The sequence below is a fragment of the Scyliorhinus torazame genome, chromosome 2 (genome assembly GCF_047496885.1).
Source record: "Scyliorhinus torazame isolate Kashiwa2021f chromosome 2, sScyTor2.1, whole genome shotgun sequence".
NCBI lineage: Eukaryota > Metazoa > Chordata > Chondrichthyes > Carcharhiniformes > Scyliorhinidae > Scyliorhinus > Scyliorhinus torazame.
The window spans coordinates 142,853,507-142,872,752 of NC_092708.1; the positions used below are offsets into that span (position 1 = coordinate 142,853,507).

General features: G+C 47.7%; 1 protein-coding gene across 1 annotated transcript in view; it reads left to right on the forward strand.

The window, feature by feature from the left end:
• The window catches only part of itgav (integrin, alpha V), a 229,485-nt gene that overhangs the window by 96,318 nt on the left and 113,921 nt on the right, over window positions 1–19,246 (forward strand). The window contains exons 6-11 of the mRNA XM_072477768.1: window positions 456–501; window positions 825–950; window positions 8,555–8,599; window positions 13,159–13,202; window positions 13,730–13,786; window positions 13,889–13,941. Of these exons, the coding sequence (XP_072333869.1) occupies window positions 456–501; window positions 825–950; window positions 8,555–8,599; window positions 13,159–13,202; window positions 13,730–13,786; window positions 13,889–13,941 (371 nt within the window). The remainder of the gene's footprint in view (window positions 1–455; window positions 502–824; window positions 951–8,554; window positions 8,600–13,158; window positions 13,203–13,729; window positions 13,787–13,888; window positions 13,942–19,246) is intronic.

Consider the following 19,246-nt stretch of genomic DNA (forward strand, 5'->3'; position numbering starts at 1 on the left):
GGGCCACCCGCCATGACTCCTGTTTTCTCCCCTCCCTTGATGAATGAAAATCCAAATTTCCAGCACACATATTTACCTGGGTCAGGTTTGCAGAGTTGGGAATTATTCGAACATTGCGCTTCCGAGCCGGGAGTGAAAATTCAAGCCTGTACATTCCAAGACTTGCACTTAAGAGTATTCCTGATCATGTTGCTTTATAGTACATTTATTCACTGAATCATTTGTGAGTGCAGTTAAATTAAATTTTGATTTAATCAAAAGATCAAGGAAGAACATTCATTGCTTTGTTAACCTCCTTTTGTAAGCTTGAAACCCCATTCATAAGATACAAATGCCTTTTGCCTCGAATAGTATAGTATGTACCCAAGTGGCTGATAACTTTGTACAATACCACATGATAATAACTGTTCCGTAAAGCAGCTCTCACTGTGTATTTATCCCTTCATGAATTGCAGGCTGGCAGAGTGGTCCTTGGGGGACCTGGCAGCTTTTACTGGCAAGGTAAAAATAAAATACTGCATAATTATAATAAAGCATTGTGTACTTGTCGTAGATCTAAAGTAACTGCTGACTTGACCACTTACTCTTGATTACAACAACTTTATTTTGATACTTGAAAAGGCAAGACTTTAATGTATTAAACTGACATTCAAAAATCAGGAAGAAAGTATATTTTCCTCAAATAATATTGTTAATATTAAAGCATCTTTATTATAATAGGTATTAAGCTAGATTTTTTCAATAGTTCTTGTGCTGTAATGTATTGAAGCATTTATCCAATAAATACTTATTCCACTAGTAAAACCTACTGTGCAATTCCACAGGTCAGTTAATCTCTGATGAAGTACAGGAAATTGTGACGATGTACAATCGTTCAGAGATTACCACAAGGTTTCCGAATCAAGTTGCAACCCGTAGTGCAGCAGCTGATTATGATGACAGCTACCTTGGTAAGTAGTGCTTTACTTTTCAAATAGCACCACTGGAACAAACATAACATTATCAACATGCTGGGGTTACCATTGACCAGAAACTGAACTGGGCTAGCAATGTAAATACTGTGGATGCAAGAATAGGTCAGAGGCTAGGAATCCTACAGCGAGTAACTCCCCTAACTCCCCAAAGCCTGCCCATCATCTGCAAGATGCAAGTCAACTCAACTTGCCTGGATGAGTGCAGCTCCAACAACACTCGAGGAGCTGAACACCATCCAGGACAAAGAAGCTCACTTGATTGGCATCCCTTTCACAATTATTCACTCCACTCCACCACTAACGAACAGCGGCAGCAGTATGCGTCCACTACAAGATGCACTGCAGGAACTTACCAAGGCTCCTCAGGCAGCAACTTCCAAACCCACAACTTCTACCATCAACAAGGGCAATGGCAGCAGACACCTGAGAGCACCAGCACCTGGAATTCACCTCCATCTCTACTTGCCACCCTCACTTGGGAATATATTACCGCCTCTTCACTCTTGCTGGGTCAAAATCCTAGAACTCCCTCCTTAACAACACTGAATGTATTTACGCCACAGAGACTGAAGGCAGCTCACCCCTACCTTCTCAAGGGAAATTAGTGATGGGCAATAAATGGTGGCCGAGACAGCGAAGCCCACATCCCATGAATGAATATATTAAAAAATAGTCTATTAAACTTCCTTTACATTTTAAAACAATTTAAATATGAATACCTAACAAAAACAAGATAATTATTCATCTATTTTTGACAATTTGGTGGAATCGGGGATGCTGAGAACATTTTACAAGGACAGGCAGGAAAATCCATTATTGCATCTGCTCTCGGAATAATACGGAAGTCAGCAGGACATCAAAAGAAAATGGCATGACTTCCGGTTGCGGCTATGCGGAGCTAAGTCGCACATTCGGCGGCTCCCGCAAAAACGGACCTTTGGGCTCTTTTCCTCTTTTCAGGGCCCCCAACGGCACTTGTTCGACGTTTCCCGGTGTGGGAAGGAGTCTACAACAGCTCCCCATCAGTATATGGCTTCAACTAGGAGCGGGGCAACAGAAAAGGTGATGGTGGACCCGAAGAAAGTGCGAGGGAAGAAGGACAAAATGGAGGCGGGCGGAGACCAAGCAGCGTGGATGCAGTGCGCGGAAGAGCAGCAGGATGGTATCCAGCGCTGCTTCAGAGAGATTAATACTGACCTGCTAGAGCACATGAAGGCGTCTATTGATAAGCTGCTGGAGACACAGACGGCCCAGGGAGTGGCGAACCGTGAGGCTCGACAAAAGATCTCTGACAATGAGGACGAGATCTTAGGTCTGGCGGTAAAGGTGGAGGCGCACGAGGCGCTCCACAAGAAATGGCAGGAGAGGTTCGAGGAGATGGAGAATCGGTCGAGGCGGAAGAATCTGCGGATTTTGGGCCTCCAGGAGTGGCTGGAGGGGCCGGATGTGGGGGCCTATGTGGTCACCATGTTGAACTCGCTGATGGGAGCGGGGCCCTTCCAGGGGCCCCTGGAACTGGAGGGGGCCCATAGAGTGCTGGCGAGGAGGTCCAAGGCTAACGAGCCTCTGCGGGCGGTGCTGGTGAGGTTCCATTGATTCGTCGATCGGGAGTGTGTGCTCAGGTGGGCCAAGAAGGAAAGGAGCAGCAGGTGGGAGAACGCGGAGGTTCGGATATATCAAGACTGGAGTGCGGAGGTGGCGAAGAGGAGGGCCGGGTACAATCGAGTAAAGGCGGTGCTGCACAGGAAGGGGGTGAAGTTTGGCATGTTGCAGCTGGCGTGACTGTGGGTTACCTACAAAGACCGGCACCATTATTTTGAGTTTCCAGAGGAGGCGTGGGCCTCTATTCAGGCCGAGAAGTTGGACACAGATTGAGGGTCGGGACGGGCGATTGGGGACTGCGGTTGATAGGCTGTGTTTATTTTTGTTTCGAGGGGGGGGGCCTTTGTATTGCTCCAGGTTTCTTTTTCTTTGTGTTTTTTCTCTTTTGGGTCGGTGAGGGTGGCTGGGGCGGATTGTGCACTGTTTTGGTCGGGGGGGCTCTTGGAGGTGAGATGGGGCCCCGTGGGGGAGGAGGAAACCCGAGTCAGGGGTGAGGGGACCGGGCCTGTAAAAGGAGCTGCGTCAGAGGTGGCGGGGCCTGGTAGGTGGAAAGCGCGGGCTTTTTCCCACGCTGAAGACTGGAGGGGGCGGGGCCGGGGCGGGGAGGCGAGGGTTGTTTCCCACGCTTAGAACAGAAGGGGGAGGGGGAGAGCCTATGGATGGGGACAGGAGAGGAGGGTGTGCCACACAATGGGAGGAGTCGAAGGAGAGGCGGGAGTGGCCGGGGTCAGCAGGAGTCAGCTGACTTGCGGAAGTGCAATGGGGGGAGTAAATCAGCTAGGATGGGGCCTAGCCAGTGTGGCGGGGGGGGGGAAATCGAGTTGCTGCTGCTATGGTCGAGGAGCTGGAGCGAGTGGGGGGGGGGTCGAGGCGGGGGTATGCCGCTGTGGGGAAGGGGCCGGGTGTGGGGTGCGGGCGCGTGGCTGGCCGAGGAGGGGTCATGGCTAGTCGGCGGGGGAGGGGGGCGGGTAGCCCCCTGATCCGGCTGATAATCTGGAATGTAAGGGGACAGAATGGGCCGGTTATGCGGGCCCGCGTGTTCGCACACCTGAAGGGGCTCAAGGCGGATGTGGTTATGCTTCAGGAGACACACCTGAAGGTGGCAGACCAGGTAAGATTGAGGAAAGGGTGGGTAGGTCACGTGTTTCATTCGGGGCTGGATGCCAAAAATCGAGGGGTGGCGATCTTGGTGGGAAAGAAGGTGTCGTTTGAGGCGTCGAGCATTGTGGCAGATAATGGCGGCAGGTACATAATGGTAAGTGGTAAGTTGCAGGGAGAGAGGGTGGTACTGGTCAATGTGTAGGCCCCGAACTGGGACGATGCGGGTTTTATGCGGCGTATGTTGGGTCGGATCCCAGACTTGGAAGTGGGGGGCCTGATAATGGGGGAGACTTTAACACGGTGCTGGACCCGGCACTGGATCGCTCCAGGTCTAGGCGGGTAGGAAGCCGGCGGCGGCTAGAGTGCTGAGGGGGTTTATGGACCAGATGGGAGGGGTGGACCCTTGGAAAGTTGCAATGCCGGGGGCTAGGGAATTTTCATTCTTCTCACATGTCCATAAGGCTTATTCCCGAATCGACTTTTTCATTTTGAGTAGGGCATTGATAGCGAGAGTAAAGGATACTGAGTATTCGGCAATAGCCATTTCGGACCACGCCCCGCATTGGGTGGACTTGGAGATGGGGGAGGAGAGGGACCAGCGCCCGCTGTGGCACTTGGAGGTGGGGCTGTTGGCGGACGAGGAGGTGAGCGAACGGGTCCGAGGAAGTATAGAGAGGTACCTGGAGACCAACGACAACGGGGAGGTCCGAGTGGGGATGGTATGGGAGGCACTGAAGGCGGTGGTGAAGGGAGAGCTGATCTCCATTAGGGCCCACAAGGAGCGGAGGGAGCTGGGGGAGAGGGAGAGGCTGGTGGGGGAGATGGTGAGGGTAGACAGGAGGTATGTGGAGGAGCCCGAGGAAGGATTGTTGAGGAAGAGGCGTAGCCGCCAGGCTGAATTCGACCTGGTGACCACCAGGAAGGCGGAGGTGCAGTGGAGAAAGGCCCAGGGGGTGATTTAAGAGTATGGGGGAAAAGGCAAGCCGGATGCTGGCGCATCAGCTTCGGAAGCGGGACGCAGCTAGGGAGATCGGGGGAGTTAAGGACAGGGGAGGGAGCCTGGTGTGGAGTGGGGTTGGCATCAATGGGGTCTTCAGGGACTTCTGCGAGGAATTGTACCGATCCGAGCCCCCATGGGAGGAGGGAGGGATGGGCCGCTTACTGGACCAATTGAGGTTTCCAAAGGTGGAAGAGGGACTGGTGGTGGGATTGGGGGCCCCGATTGGGCTGGAGGAGCGGATCAAAGGGATAGGAAGCATGCAGGCGGGGAAGGCACCAGGGCCGGACGGTTTCCCGGTCGAATTCTATAAAAAATATATGGACCTGTTGGGCCCGCTGTTAGTTAGGACCTTCAATGAGGCAAGGGAGGGGGGGGGCTTTGCCCCCGATGATGTCCCGGGCACTGATCTTGATCCTGAAGCGGGACAAGTCTCCCCTGCAGTGTGGGTCTTACAGACCGATTTCCTTGCTAAATATAGATGCCAAGGTGCTGGCGAAGGTCTTAGCCACAAGGATTGAGGATTGTCTGCCGCAGATCATCCATGAAGACCAGACGGGGTTTGTGAAGGGGAGGCAGTTGAACGCGAATGTGCGGAGGCTTTTGAACGTTATCATGATGCCGGCGAGGGAGGGAGTGGCGGAGATAGTGGTGGCGATGGACGCTGAGAAAGCCTTCGATAGGGTAGAGTGGGGGTACCTGTGGGAGATGCTGAAGAGGCTCGGGTTTGGGGATGGGTTCGTCAGGTGGGTTCGGCTGTTGTATGAGGTCCCGATGGCGAGTGTGGCCACAAACAGGAGGAGGTCCGAGTACTTTCGGTTGCACCGAGGGACGAGACAGGGGTGTCCCTTATCCCCCCTGCTCTTCGCACTGGCGATTGAACCCCTGGCTATGGCACTGAGGGAGTCAAGGAACTGGAGGGGGTTGATGCATGGTGGGGAGGAGCATAGGGTGTCACTTTATGCGGACGACCTGCTGCTGTTATGTGGCGGACCCGGTGGGAGGAATGCCGGAGGTAATGAGGATTCTTAGGGAATTTGGGGACTTTTTGGGGTACAAGCTCAACATGGGGAAGAGCGAGCTGTTTGTAGTTCATCCAGGGGACCAGGAGAGGGGGGTTGGCGAGCTCCCACTAAAAAAGGCGGAGAGGAGCTTCATGTATCTGGGAGTCCAGGTGGCCAGGAGCTGGGGGGCCCTGCATAGGCTTAATTTTACAAGGCTGGTGGAGCAAATGGAGGAGGAGTTCAAGAGGTGGGACGCGGTGCCGCTGTCCTTGGCGGGTAGGGTGCAGTCTATCAAAATGACGGTGCTCCCAAGGTTTTTGTTCCTGTTCCAGTGCCTCCCCGTGTTTATCCCGAAGGCTTTTTTCAGGCGGGTTAACAGGAGTATAATGGGGTTTGTGTGGGCGCGAGGGACTCCGAGGGTGAGAAGGATGTTCCTGGAGCGGAGTAGAGATAGGGGGGTCTGGCACTGCCCAACCTCTGTGGATACTACTGGGCCGCCAATGCGACGATGGTGTGCAAGTGGGTGATGGAGCGGGAGGGGGCCGCATGGAAGAGGCTGGAGACGGCATCTTGTGTGGGTACGAGTCTGGGTGCGCTGGCAACGGCGCCGCTGCCGCTCCCTCCAAGGAGGTAGACCACGAGCCCGGTGGTGGTGGTTGCCCTCAAAATTTGGGGGCAGTGGAGGCGGTACAGGGGGAAAGTGGGGGCCTCGGCGGGGACCCCATTACGGGGGAACCACCGGTTCGCCCCAGGAAGAACAGGTGGAGGGTTTGCGGGGTGGCACAGGGCAGGGATACGAAAGTTGGGGGACCTGTTTGTGGACGGGATGGTCACGAGCCTGGGTGAGCTGGAGGAGAAGTACGGGCTTCCCCCGGGGAACACCTTCAGGTACTTACAGGTAAGGGCGTTTGCCAGACGGCAGGTGGCGGAATTCCTGCGGCTACGGCCACACACCGTACAGGACAGGGTGCTCTCGGGGGGGGGGGGTGGGGAAGATCTCGGAAACTTACCAGGTGAGGAGGAGGCCTTGATGGTGGAGGTTAAAGGTAAGCAGGGGGAGGAGTTGAGAGAGGAAATTGAGGAACGACGTGGGCAGATGCCCTGGGGAGGGTGAACTCTTCCTCATCGTGCGCGAGGCTCAGCCTCATACAGTTTAAGGTGCTGCACAGGGCACACATGACCGGGACAAGGATGAGTCAGTTTTTTGGGGGTGAGGACAGGTGTGTTAGGTGCTCAGGGAGCCCAGCAAACCACACCCATATGTTCTGGGCATGCCCAGCGCTGGAGGAATTTTGGAAGGGCATAGCGAGGACGGTGTCGAGGGTGGTAGGATCCAGGGTCAAACCGGTCTGGGGGCTCGCAATATTTGGGGTGGCAGAGGAGCCGGGAGTGCAGGAGGCGAACGAGGCCGGAATTCTGGCCTTTGCGTCCCTGGTAGCCCGCCGAAGGATTCTTCTTCAGTGGAAGGATGCGAGGCCCCCAAGCGTGAAATCCTGGATCAACGATATGGCAGGGTTTATTAAGTTGGAGAGGGTGAAATTTGCCTCGAGAGGGCCGGTACAAAGGTTCTTTAGGCGGTGGCAACCATTCTTAGACTTCCTGGCAGAGCGGTAGACTTTGGTCAATGGCCGCAGCAACTCGGGGGTGGGGGTCACTTTACTTTTTTGTTTTTGTTATTTACACTGGAGGGTCTGAGCGGTTGTATATACTTGTTGTATTAAATTGGGGTGTTAATTTTAATTTATTATTTATGTACGGTGGGAGGGGGGTATGGAGGGTTGTTTTTCTGGACTGTGTTTTGTACTTAACCCTGTTGGGTTTCTTTTTCATTTTGTTATTGATATTTTATGAAAACCCTTTAATAAAAATTATTTAAAAAAAAAAAAAGAAAATGGCATTACGTCAAATTATAAAATAAAACTGTTGAGTCCCGGGCCACATTTAAGGATATTTTCGGATGCCTCTGTAATTATTACTAGTACCCATTTGACGCTGTACTGAATAATGGAAATAATATTTACATTTTTAAGTATGTCAGCTTTTTGTTCAAAACCTGATGGATCAGGAGTTGTAAAGTGATAATTTCCTTCAGAAAATACTTTTTAAAAATAAATTTACAGTACTCAATCTTTTTCCAATTAAGGGGCAATTTAGCGTGGCCAATTCACCTACCCTGCTCATCTTTGGGCTGTAGGGATGAGACCCACGCAGATATGGGGAGAATGTGCAAACTCCCACACAGACAGTGACCCGGAGTCGGGATCGAATCCGGGTCCTCAGCGCTGTGAGGCAGCAGTGCTAACCACCGTGCCACCCTGTAATTTGAGAAAAGATACCCAAAGATTATCATCTTTGTTTGGGCAATATTTCTTTCCCTATATTTTGGCACTTACAATTTGTCACAATTATTTCAAACTGTTGTTTTAAATGTCTGATCTCATTTAAAGAACAGTTGATAGATTTTGAATGTTTTTGCAGTAACTATTTGTCATATTCAAAACCTAGTTATCCAGAAGGCTCTGAATTGGGTTAATACAATATTTTGATTGTGCAGGAAATAATAATCTTTATTGTCACAGGTAGGCTTACATTAACACTGCAATGAAGTTGCGATGAAAAGCCATATTTTGTCAACTGAGATGTTTCTGTATCAAACGCAGTGGCGAAATTCTCCAGCCCTGACACTGCAGGGCATCGCTGCGGGTGGGACGGGAAAATTTGGAGAACCATTAACTTTTAATGCTCTCCAAATTTTCCCGTGCTGCTTGCGATGATGCCTGCCGATGCCGGGGCCGTAAACTTTCACCCTGTATATCGATGACAGGTCAAACATCAATTTTGACCCATTTTCTAAATAATGAAATTTCTTCTATTAGGCTATTCGGTTGCTGTTGGAAATTTTACCAATGATTCAGTGGAAGGTAAGCAAGGATTCTCTGTGGATATTTAAAGACAGCAGGGAAATTACAGTTTTAATGCATCACAATTGTCTGTGTAGTTGACCTGACCTTAAAATCAGGAAGATCCCAGAATCAATCCAACAGCACTGAGTTGTTGAAGTAGCTGTGAGGGAAGTGTAATTGAGACTCTGCGAGGAGTAGAGAATTGATGCAAGTTTTTTTCTCTGTCTTAAATGGGAGAGCCCTTATTTTTAAATTTTGCTTCCTCGTTCGTGAGTCTCCCACAAGAAGAAACATTCTTTTTTATTCTTCCTGCCAAAACGGACAAGCTTACATTTTCCCACATTATACTCCATTTGCACCAGTTTTTGCCCAATAACTTAATCAATATCCCTTTTCAATCTCTTTGTGTCCTCTTCACAGCTTGCTTACCTATCATTGGGCGTGATCTACAGAGTCCTGTAGCGAGAAGGTAGCCGGGTATTTAACGGTGCTCGGCACACCAAGAAACACCCCGCTATCTAACGGTCATCCAGGTAGATTGGGCAACTCAGCAGGGAGCTCCCCGACGGGGCCGCACTTAACCCCGTTTTCTGCCCTGAGGAGCTCCGCTCACCAGAACTCCTCAGTGCAGCGAGAGATGGGACACCATTTTTAAATCCCGTCCTGATGTCTCGAGCTCCCGCGTGACCCCCAAACTCCCGCGTGACCCCCAAACTCTTCTCTTCTCCCCCCCCCCCCCCCCCAGCTCACAATAAGGAGGGCACCGGGCCCACTCCACACCTCTCCACACCCGTGCAGGGCACATGCTGGCACGCTCATCACACAAAAAATGCCAGCCTGGTGCCCTGGCAGTTCCAGGGTAGCACCCTGCCTAGAGGGAATGCACCTGAGAGCCCCAAATCCCCTGGGAGGCTCCCAAAGGTGCTGTTCCGTCTGGTCCCCATTTTTGGAGACCAGTACTGAATGGTGCTCATCCGAGGTCCCCAAGGCGAGGGAGTTAGATCCCACGCCTTGGTTAGATCTCGGAAACACATAGTAGTGTGAGATCATATGCAGGTTTGCCAGAAAGAGATCCCGCCCACAATGGGCGAGATTCACATTGCGACGTCTCACGAGATTGCATTAGATTGCACGAGGCGCTGCAAGCTGGATAAATCCTGGAAATGGGATCTCCCAGCATCTACCAGTCGTGTTGCGCCGTGCTGCTTTTCTAGCACAACACAACTGGCAGATCCCACCATTTGTGTCATCAGCAAATGTAACTACCGTCCACTCTGGGCTGCAATTTACATGCCCCTGCTAGGTGTGTTTTAAGTGGGGAAGCACACCATCCTGAACTTGCTCAAACTGTTCTTGCCCAAGAACCCGGACTTGCCTGTTTCTGGGATGCATTGGGTTGCTGCCGCCTTTCCCATTACAGTCCCGGCAGCACTCATTAATGCGCTCTCGGTGATGCTGGGACTGATGTAGCTACTGATCAATCAGATGGCCAGCAGTTCACGAGTGTGGGACCTCAGGGCCAGAAGTCCCATGCTGCACTTATTTAGCCGACCTGCAGTACATTATGGTTGTGGGGTGGGCTGGCATGGAGAAAATCAGCTTCACACTGACTCCAGGTTCAGGCGTGCCAGCTGTGCACCTCCCCCCCCCTCCAACCCCCAATGTTCTGCTCTCCTCTTCATCCTTGTCATTAATATCGATTGTAAATAGTTGAGGCACCAGCACTGATCCCTGTGGCACTCCACTCTTTACATCATTTTAACCCAAAAATGACCCATTTGGTAAGACTCTCTGTTGCCTGTTAACTAACGCATCCTCTATCCATGCTAATATGTTTCTCCCAATACCATAAGCTCCAATTTTTTTGTAGTAACTTTTCATGTTTCACCTTAGCGAATTTTGGAAATTCAAATAAACCACATCTACTGGCTCCCTATTAACTATCCTGCTTGGTACTTTCTCAATAAGCTCTAATAAATTAATCAAACAGACTTTCCCTTTCTCAAAGGTATGTAGGCTCTGCCTGATTAGAATATGATTTTCTCCATTCCCTTCTTAATAATAGGTTCACTGGTCCATAGTTTTGTGCTTTCTGTCTCCCTTCTTTCTTGAATAGATCTGTTACATTTGTGATTTTCCAGTCCACTGAGACTTTTCCAGAATCTAGATTATAACCATTGCATCCACTATCTCTGCAACTATTTCCTTTAAGACCCTAGGATTCAGGTCTTCAGGCACAGGAGACTTGTCAGCCTTCAACCACAATGGTTTTCCCAATATGTTTTCCTCAGAAATTGTTCTAGTCTCTTGATTTTCAGCTGTTTTCAGATATTGTTTTGTTGTCTCTTATAGGAAAACTGATACAAAACACCCGTACAATACTTCTATTATTCTCTTGGTTCCCAGTATAAACTCCCCACCCTGTCTTCCAAAAGACAAACGCTCACTTTAGCCATTCTTTTCCTTTTTTATATACTTGGCTTCTGTGTGCTGAAAATGCCATTCTTTTCCAAGTATGACATTACCCTTTTTAAATATTGACCCATTTAGTCTTCCTTTTAGTCCAGCACAATCTCAGACCCAGTAAACTATTAGTTACATCAGCAAGAGGTTTTCAAGGTACAATCTGCATTTCTTCAAACAGAGCATATGTTTACTGCTTGCTGAGGCCCCAAAGTAAAATTGTCACTGGTGACACTGTAGCTGAACGTGGGTCATTGATGTTCGAAAGAAGCAGCAGATTAAATGAAGGATAATGGGCCACATCTTCAAACTCCTGTCATGCTGTAGTGTTGGATGTTAAAGTATGCAAAGAGAAGGAATTGGTGGATGTTGAGTCTGGAGAAGGGTGTGTAGATAGCCTGGGTCACATTGAGATCCAAAAAGACGAGGTGTTGGGCGTCTTGAAAAATATTAAGGTAGATAAGTCCCCAGGGCCTGATGGGATTTACCCCAGAATACTGAAGGAGGCTAGAGAGGAAATTGCTGAGGCCTTGACAGAAATCTTTGGATCGTCACTGTCTTCAGGTGATGTCCCGGAGGACTGGAGAATAGCCAATGTTGTTCCTTTGTTTAAGAAGGGTAGCAAGGATAATCCAGGGAACTACAGGCCGGTGAGCCTTGCGTCAGTGGTAGGGAAATTACCAGAGAGAATTCTTTGAGACAGGATCTACTCCCATTTAGAAGCAAATGGACGGATTAGCGAGAGGCAGCATGGTTTTGTGAAGGGGAGGTCATGTCTCACTAACTTGATAGAGTTTTTCAAAGAGGTCACAAAGATGATTGATGCAGGAAGGGCAGTGGATGTTGTCTATATGGACTTCAGCAAGGCCTTTGACAAGGTCCCTCATGGTACGCTGGTACAAAAGGTGAAGTCACATGGATCAGGGGTGAGCTGGCAAGATGGATACAGAACTGTTAGGTCATAGAAGGCAGAGAGTAGCAATGGAAGGGTGCTTTTCTAATTGGAGGGCTGTGACTAGTGGTGTTCCGCAGGGATCAGTACTGGGACCTTTGCTGTTCGTAGTATATATAAATGATTTGGAGGAAAATGTAACTGGTCTGATTAGTAAATTTGCAGAGGACACAAAGGTTGGTGGAATTGCGGATAGCGATGAGGACTATCAGGGGATACAGCAGGATTTAGATTGTTTGGAGACTTGGGCGGAGAGATGGCAGATGGAGTTTAATCCGGACAAATGTGAGGTAATGCATTTTGGAAGGTCTAATGGAGGTAGGGAATATTCAGTGAATGGTAGAACCCTCAAGAATATTGAAAGTCAAAGAGATCTAGGTGTACAGGTCCACAGGTCACTGAAAGGGGCAACACAGGTGGAGAAGGTAGTCAAGAAGGCATACATGCTTGCCTTCATTGGCCGGGGCATTGAGTATAAGAATTGGCAAGTCATGTTGCAGCTGTATAGGACTTTAGTTAGGTTTGGAGTATAGTGTTCAATTCTGATCGCCACACTACCTGAAGGATGTGGAGGCTTTAGAGAGGGTGCAGAAGAGATTTACCAGGATGTTGCCTGGTATGGAGGGCATTAGCTATGAGGAGCGGTTGAATAAACTCGGTTTGTTCTCACTGGAACGACGGAGGTTGAGGGGTGACCTGATAGACGTCTACAAAATTATGAGGGCCATAGACAGAGTGGATAGTCAGAGGCTTTTTCCCAGGTAGAGGGGTCAATTATGAGGGGGCATAGATTTAAGGTGCAAGGAGCAAGATTTGAGGAGATGTACGAGGCAGGTTTTTTACACAGACGGTAGTGGGTGCCTGGAACTCGCTGCCGGAGGAGGTGGTGGAAGCAGGGACGATAGTGACATTTAAGGGGCATCTTGACAAATACATGAATAGGATGGGAATAGAGGGATACGGACCCAGGAAGTGTAGAAGATTTTAGTTTAGACGGGCAGCATGGTTGGCGTAGGCTTGATGGGCCGAATGGCCTGTTCCTGGGCTGTACTTTTCTTTGTTCTTTGTTCGAACGTGCTGTGTATGTAAATGTATTTTTACAACAATATTGTTTGCATACAAGTTTTAATTTTAATGTGAAATAATTGATTCTTTCTTTTAGATTTTGTAACTGGTATCCCAAGAGGTGCAAAGTCCCTCGGCTATGTAAGAAGTGCTCATTTTATATCCCCGTATCAGAAGAATGGTTTAATTAATTAACACTAAGAAAATTAACATTGTTTCTACATCACCATATCCTTCTTTGAACTCTAAGAACTTCACAAATTAACATTTTTTGAATGCACTTGCAGCGTGAGAAGCAAATAAAGCAGTTAATTTACATATGTTGACAGCCAATCAAATAAATGACTATTCTAATGGCACTGATTAAGGAAGTAATGTTGGCCAGGTTACCTCAAGGATTGGAATGAATTCTTCCATATCCAATTGACAGGCATCATTTTACAAAGGAAATAAAAGGCAGCTCTTGTCGGTGTACCACCAATTTAGTGCAACACCGAATGTTCAGATTATGTGCTGAAATCCCAGAATGTGGCATGCACGAATGTCTTTGTGTGTGTGAGTGTGTGCATCATGTGTACCTAATGTTAAATGTATAACAGGAATTATTCATCTTTATTTGGAGAATTTCCTGTGTCTTTTGATGTGTTAACTGTGCTTATTATTGACAGGTGACTATTTTAAATGGAGTGAATATGACATCCCTCTACAATTTTACTGGGGAACAGGTAAACTTTTCTGGCAGTATATTCGGGAATACTTTTGTGCGATTTTAGCATGTTTCATTATCAATAGTGAAAAGAGTGACTCTGGTTCTGTTCTTTTCACAGATGGCTGCTTACTTCGGTTACTCTGTTGCTGTTACCGATCTCAACAATGATGGGTAAGGAGCTGGCATATTTGGCAAGACATATTGAAGAACCTTGGGCAGGAGTTTCCTCCCCCTCTTTGGCGTGTTCTGCAGCGGCGGCAGTTGGATCGCCAGTGGGGTCTTCTGGTACCGCCGTTGTCGACGGGGTTCCCCATTGAACATACCCCTCACCACCGCAAAACCCGTTGCAGGGGTGTGTGTCGGCGGGACTGTAAGATCCCGCCAGTGTGAACGCCCAGAAAATCCCCTCCCTCCTTTTGTTTGGTGGATCACCCTAACCACTTGAGTGTGCCTGTGAATTTGTTTAATTGAACTGGAACATAAAGGGCAAAGTTACTGGGTGAACTGTAAATTCTTTATTTTAAGAAAAGGGCTAATTACATCAGCTGCCACTATTTCTGTGTTGGATTATTTTACTTTTAAATGTAGTTTGGTTTATTGAAAATGCACTGCATTGATAAGTGTTAAATGGGATGCCTCAGGGAGCAGTACTTGGAACCACTACTCGTTCTAATTTATTCAAATGGCCAACTTGGATTCAAAAAGCAAATGTAAATTGGTCAAATTTACAAATAAAACTAAATTAGAAGGAGCAAATGATTTTGATGAAATAGCTTAGAAAACACAAAAAATAGTTGATCGAAGTAAGTAATGAGCAGAAGAATAGAAATTTAAAATGAAAGTATAAAATAGTGAGTTTTGGAAGAAAATTGTGTGATTGTTCATTCACCATAAACAGAGTCGAAGGATGCCAGGATGAAGGTGAAAAGAGCTGTAATAGATTTGACATTCAACAGGTGCAATTTACCCAAACAGGAACAGAGTCCTGGGGCTCTGAGAAACACCATGCTAGCAAACAGCCATTCGGGTAGATGGGGGACCTCAGTGGGGAACGCTCGGCTGAGGCCACACTTAGTCCCGTTTTTGCCGGAGCTCCTCAGTGCAGGGAGAGATCTCTCGACCCCCGAGACTCTCCCCAACACCTGGCATCCTGGCAGTACCGCTGTCAGCTGGCAGTGCCACCTGGACACCTTCGCAGTGCCAGGATGGCAGTGTGCTTGGCAGTGCCAGGATGCTACCCTGCCCAGAGGGCAAGCCCCTGGGGGCCTCTGATCCCCTGGGAGACCCCCACGAATGCCGTTTCGTCTGGTCCTCGTTTGTGAGGGTCAGCACTGAACAATGCTCACCCAAGATCTCCAAGGCGAGGGAGTTAGATCCCACGCCTTGGATAGATGTTGGGAATGCATATTAGAGTGAGGCTAGCTGTCTCACTCTCATATGCAGATTTGCCAAAGGTGATTCCACAATGGGCAGGATTCACATTGTGACATCTCACAAGATCATATTAGATCTCATGAGATACGGCGAACCGGTTAGATCCTGAAAAACGGATCGCCCAACATCTACCGATTGCGTTGTGCCGTGCTGCACTGGCTTTCAAGCTTAATGCGGCCAGTAGATCTCCACCCATGTCCCAACAATTGCAGAGTAGCACTCTTTATTGAATTCTGAACAGAGTACAAGTCAGAGGGAGTGTACTGAAAGATGTACAGTATTGTAGTCAGAACACACTTTGACAAGAATTGAGCACTGTATTCATTGAAGCACACAGAAGAGATTGAAGCACTGAAGGAATTTCAAGGAAGATTGGCAGAATTAAAGACTTGAGGTGTTGGAAAGGCTGGAGCAATTTGTGAATGAAGGCTTGAAAGGAAATGTCAGAGTTGATCTTCTAAACTTGTAAGACATTAAGTAATACTGAATAGGTAAATCCGTCGTGGGAAAAATTGAAAACAAATGGTAAATCCACAGGATTAATTTAGAGGAGGATTAGAAGCTGAGTTAAACATTCATTTAGGAGCGATACATGGGACTGGGACTGATTCTATGTGGAGTAATAGACACTAAAAACCCTACAATTGCATTCTGCATTAGGAGCATTATAGGGTTTTGCTGGATAGATTAATTAAGGTGAAACAAACAACTTTCCTTATTTATATTTATCTTGTGACCACTTCTATTCATGCAATGTTTATCCAGGCCTGATCAGGATTCAATTATCTATCTAACCTCATTCAGTTGTTTGCATCATAAATCTTCACTGCCATCAACTTGCTATAGAAGGAATGTTATAAGTTTGAGCTGTACCGGATATGAAACGGGTCAAGAACTACACTATTTGGTTTTGTAGCATTGTCTGATGTTAGAACATAGAACATAACAGCGCAGTACAGGCCCTTCGGCCCTCGATGTTGCGCCAACCTGTGAAACCACTCTAAAGCCCATCTACACTATTCCCTTATCGTCCATATGTCTATCCAATGACCATTTGAATGCCCTTAGTGTTGGCGAGTCCGCTACTGTTGCAGGCAGGGCATTCCACGCCCTTACTACTCTCTGAGTAAAGAACCTACCTCTGACATCTGTCTTATATCTATCTCCCCTCGTGCTAGCCATCACCATCCGAGGAAAAAGGCTCTCTGTCCACCCTATCCAATCCTCTGATCATCTTGTATGCCTCAATTAAGTCACCTCTTAACCTTCTCTCTAATGAAAACAGCCTCAAGTCCCTCAGCCTTTCCTCATAAGATCTTCCCTCCATACATTCTGGTAAATCTCCTCTGCACCCTTTCCAATGCTTCCACATCCTTCCTATAATGCGGCGACCAGAATTGCACGCAATACTCCAAATGCGGCCGCACCAGAGTTTTGTACAGCTGCAACATGACCTCATGGCTCCGAACCTCAATCCCTCTACCAATAAAAGCTAACACACCATACGCCTTCTTAACAACCCTCTCAACCTGGGTGGCAACTTTCAGGGAACAGAAAGAACATTCTTGTTACTGTGATTTGCTTACTGGAAATGTCACAAGCCCTTTGTCTCCTTCTAGGCTCTGGATAGAGGAAAAACAATCACGATTAGATTGTGTGGTTTATAGTATAATCTGCAAATCAGTAAACAAATTAACAGAAATATCATTACAGTAAATTTGAACCTGAAGACTGCTGAATTGGTATTAACTGCGGAATGCATCTCTTCAAACTTGAGGAGAAATAATCAATGCATTCTCCTCGAGTCAAATGGCATCAAAAGCATCTTTCACAATTATTTTAAGATGCTAATCATAGTAAGGGGCAACATTGTCAGTCAGGCCTTCTGGAGTCTGTTTCTGCTGCTTTGAACTCATTAGTTAGTTTCCGGTGGACAGTTGGAGGATGTGATGAATGCAGGATTTTAGATATATTGGATTATAACCATTTGTAAATTTATGGGTTAAACTCCTGGGGTAGAATGTGTTTGACTGTAGTAGTCATTGTTTCACAAGAATCTTGTTTTGCAAGTCCAGAAAGCTTTTAAGAACCAGAGGTGAAATTGACCAGAGTAATGTGTTTTCAGCCTGGGCTAATGCACTATTGTTTAACTAGGGGGCAGCCCTGGGGTATTAAAATATATATATATATATATATATTCCCCCCCCCCCACTAATGTTCGATGTTATCCAATTCTTGAAAATGCCTAATGAATAATGCCCATGAATTGTAGAAACCCTCAATCCGTCCCCTCAGTTTAAACTTAACCTTCACAAGAGTCAAAAAATCCAACAGGTCCCCCCTGCCACGCAAGAGCACAGGGTGGAGAGGCTGCTCTCCATCCCAACAGGATCCGCCTTCGGGCGATCAATGAGGCGGAGGCTACAACATCTGCCTCCGCACCCGTTTCCAACCCCGGCTGGTCCGACACCCCGAATATGGCCTCCCGAGGGCCTGTGTCCAGTTTCATGTGCACCGCTTTAGAGATTACCCTAAAAACATCCTTCCACTAATCCTCCAACTTGGGACAGGACCAAAACATATGAACGTGATTTGCGGGGCCCCCTCCCGCAACGTTCACACACATCTTCTACCACATCAAAGAGCCGGCTCATCCTGGCCCTCCGTGAGGTGCGCTCTGTATACCACCTTCAGCTCTATCAGTCCCAACCTCGCGCATGAGATGGAGGCATTCACTCTCCGCAGCACCTCACACCAGAACCCCTCCTCCATACCCTCTACCAACTCTTCCTCACACTTTGCTTAGATCCCTTCCAGTGGTGCCTTCTCCTCTTCCAAAACAGCCACGTAAACTGCCGACACTACCCCACTTCTCCAGTCCCCCTGTCGTCATCACCTCATCCAGCAATGTGGAGGCCGGCTCCACCGGGAAGCTCTGTATCTCCTTCCTGGCAAAATCTCGAACCTGCATGTATCTAAACATTTTTAGGCCAGCTATTTAGCGAAGGGATGAGGATAGTACAAAGAGTCTATAGAGGGAGACAAACAGGCTAAGCGAGTGGGAAAAAATGTGGCAGATGGAATATAATGCACTTTGGCAGGAAGAATAAAGGAGCCAAATATTATTTAAATAGAGAAGGACTGCAGAAAGCTGCAGCACAGAGGGTATGGGTGTTTTTGTGCAAAGATCAAAAGCTTGCAAGAAAGTTCAGCAGGTAATTGGGAAAGTAAATGGAAGGTTGGGCCTTTAGTTCAACATAATGGAGTATAAAAATAGGGAAGTCTTGTTAAAACTATACAAGGCACTAATTAGACTGCACCTGGAACACTGCAAATAATTTCTGTCCCCTTATCTAAGGAAAGATATATTGGCATTGATGGCAATCTAGAGAGGGTTGATCCTGGGTATGAAGGGATTTTCTGATGAGGAGAGATTGAGTAGGTTGGGCCTGCACTCACTGGAGTTTAGAAGAATGAAAGGTGACCTTGTTGAGACAAATAAAATTCTCAGGGGGCATGACATGGCAGATACTGAGAGGATATTTCTTCTTGTGGGAGAGTCTAGGATCAGAGGACATAATCTCAGAGCAAGAGGTCTCCGAGCAAGAGGTCACCCAGTTAAGTCAGAGATGAGGAGAAATATCTTCCCTCAGAGGGTAGTGAGTCTGTGGAATTATTTACTGCAGAGAGCTGTAGAGGCTGGGTCGTTAAGCATGTTCAAGGCTGAGATAAACAATTTTTAATTAGTAAGGGAATCAAGGCACATTGGGATAAGGTGGGAAAGTTGAGTATTAAAACAGCATGATCTAATTGAATAGCGGAGTAGACTCAATGCGCCGAATGGCTTGCTTCTGCTCCCATGTCTTATGGTCCGAACTCAATTGGAGTAGTGGTAGAGATCTCAGCATACCTGACCTATGATTGAGAAATATAAGGTGGAATTACTGATTATCACCAGTGATCCTGATGAAGAGTACTTGTGTGCTGACATTGAATTAATGTTGGTTCCCCATATCGGATAGGCATCCAGCACCAACTAGGC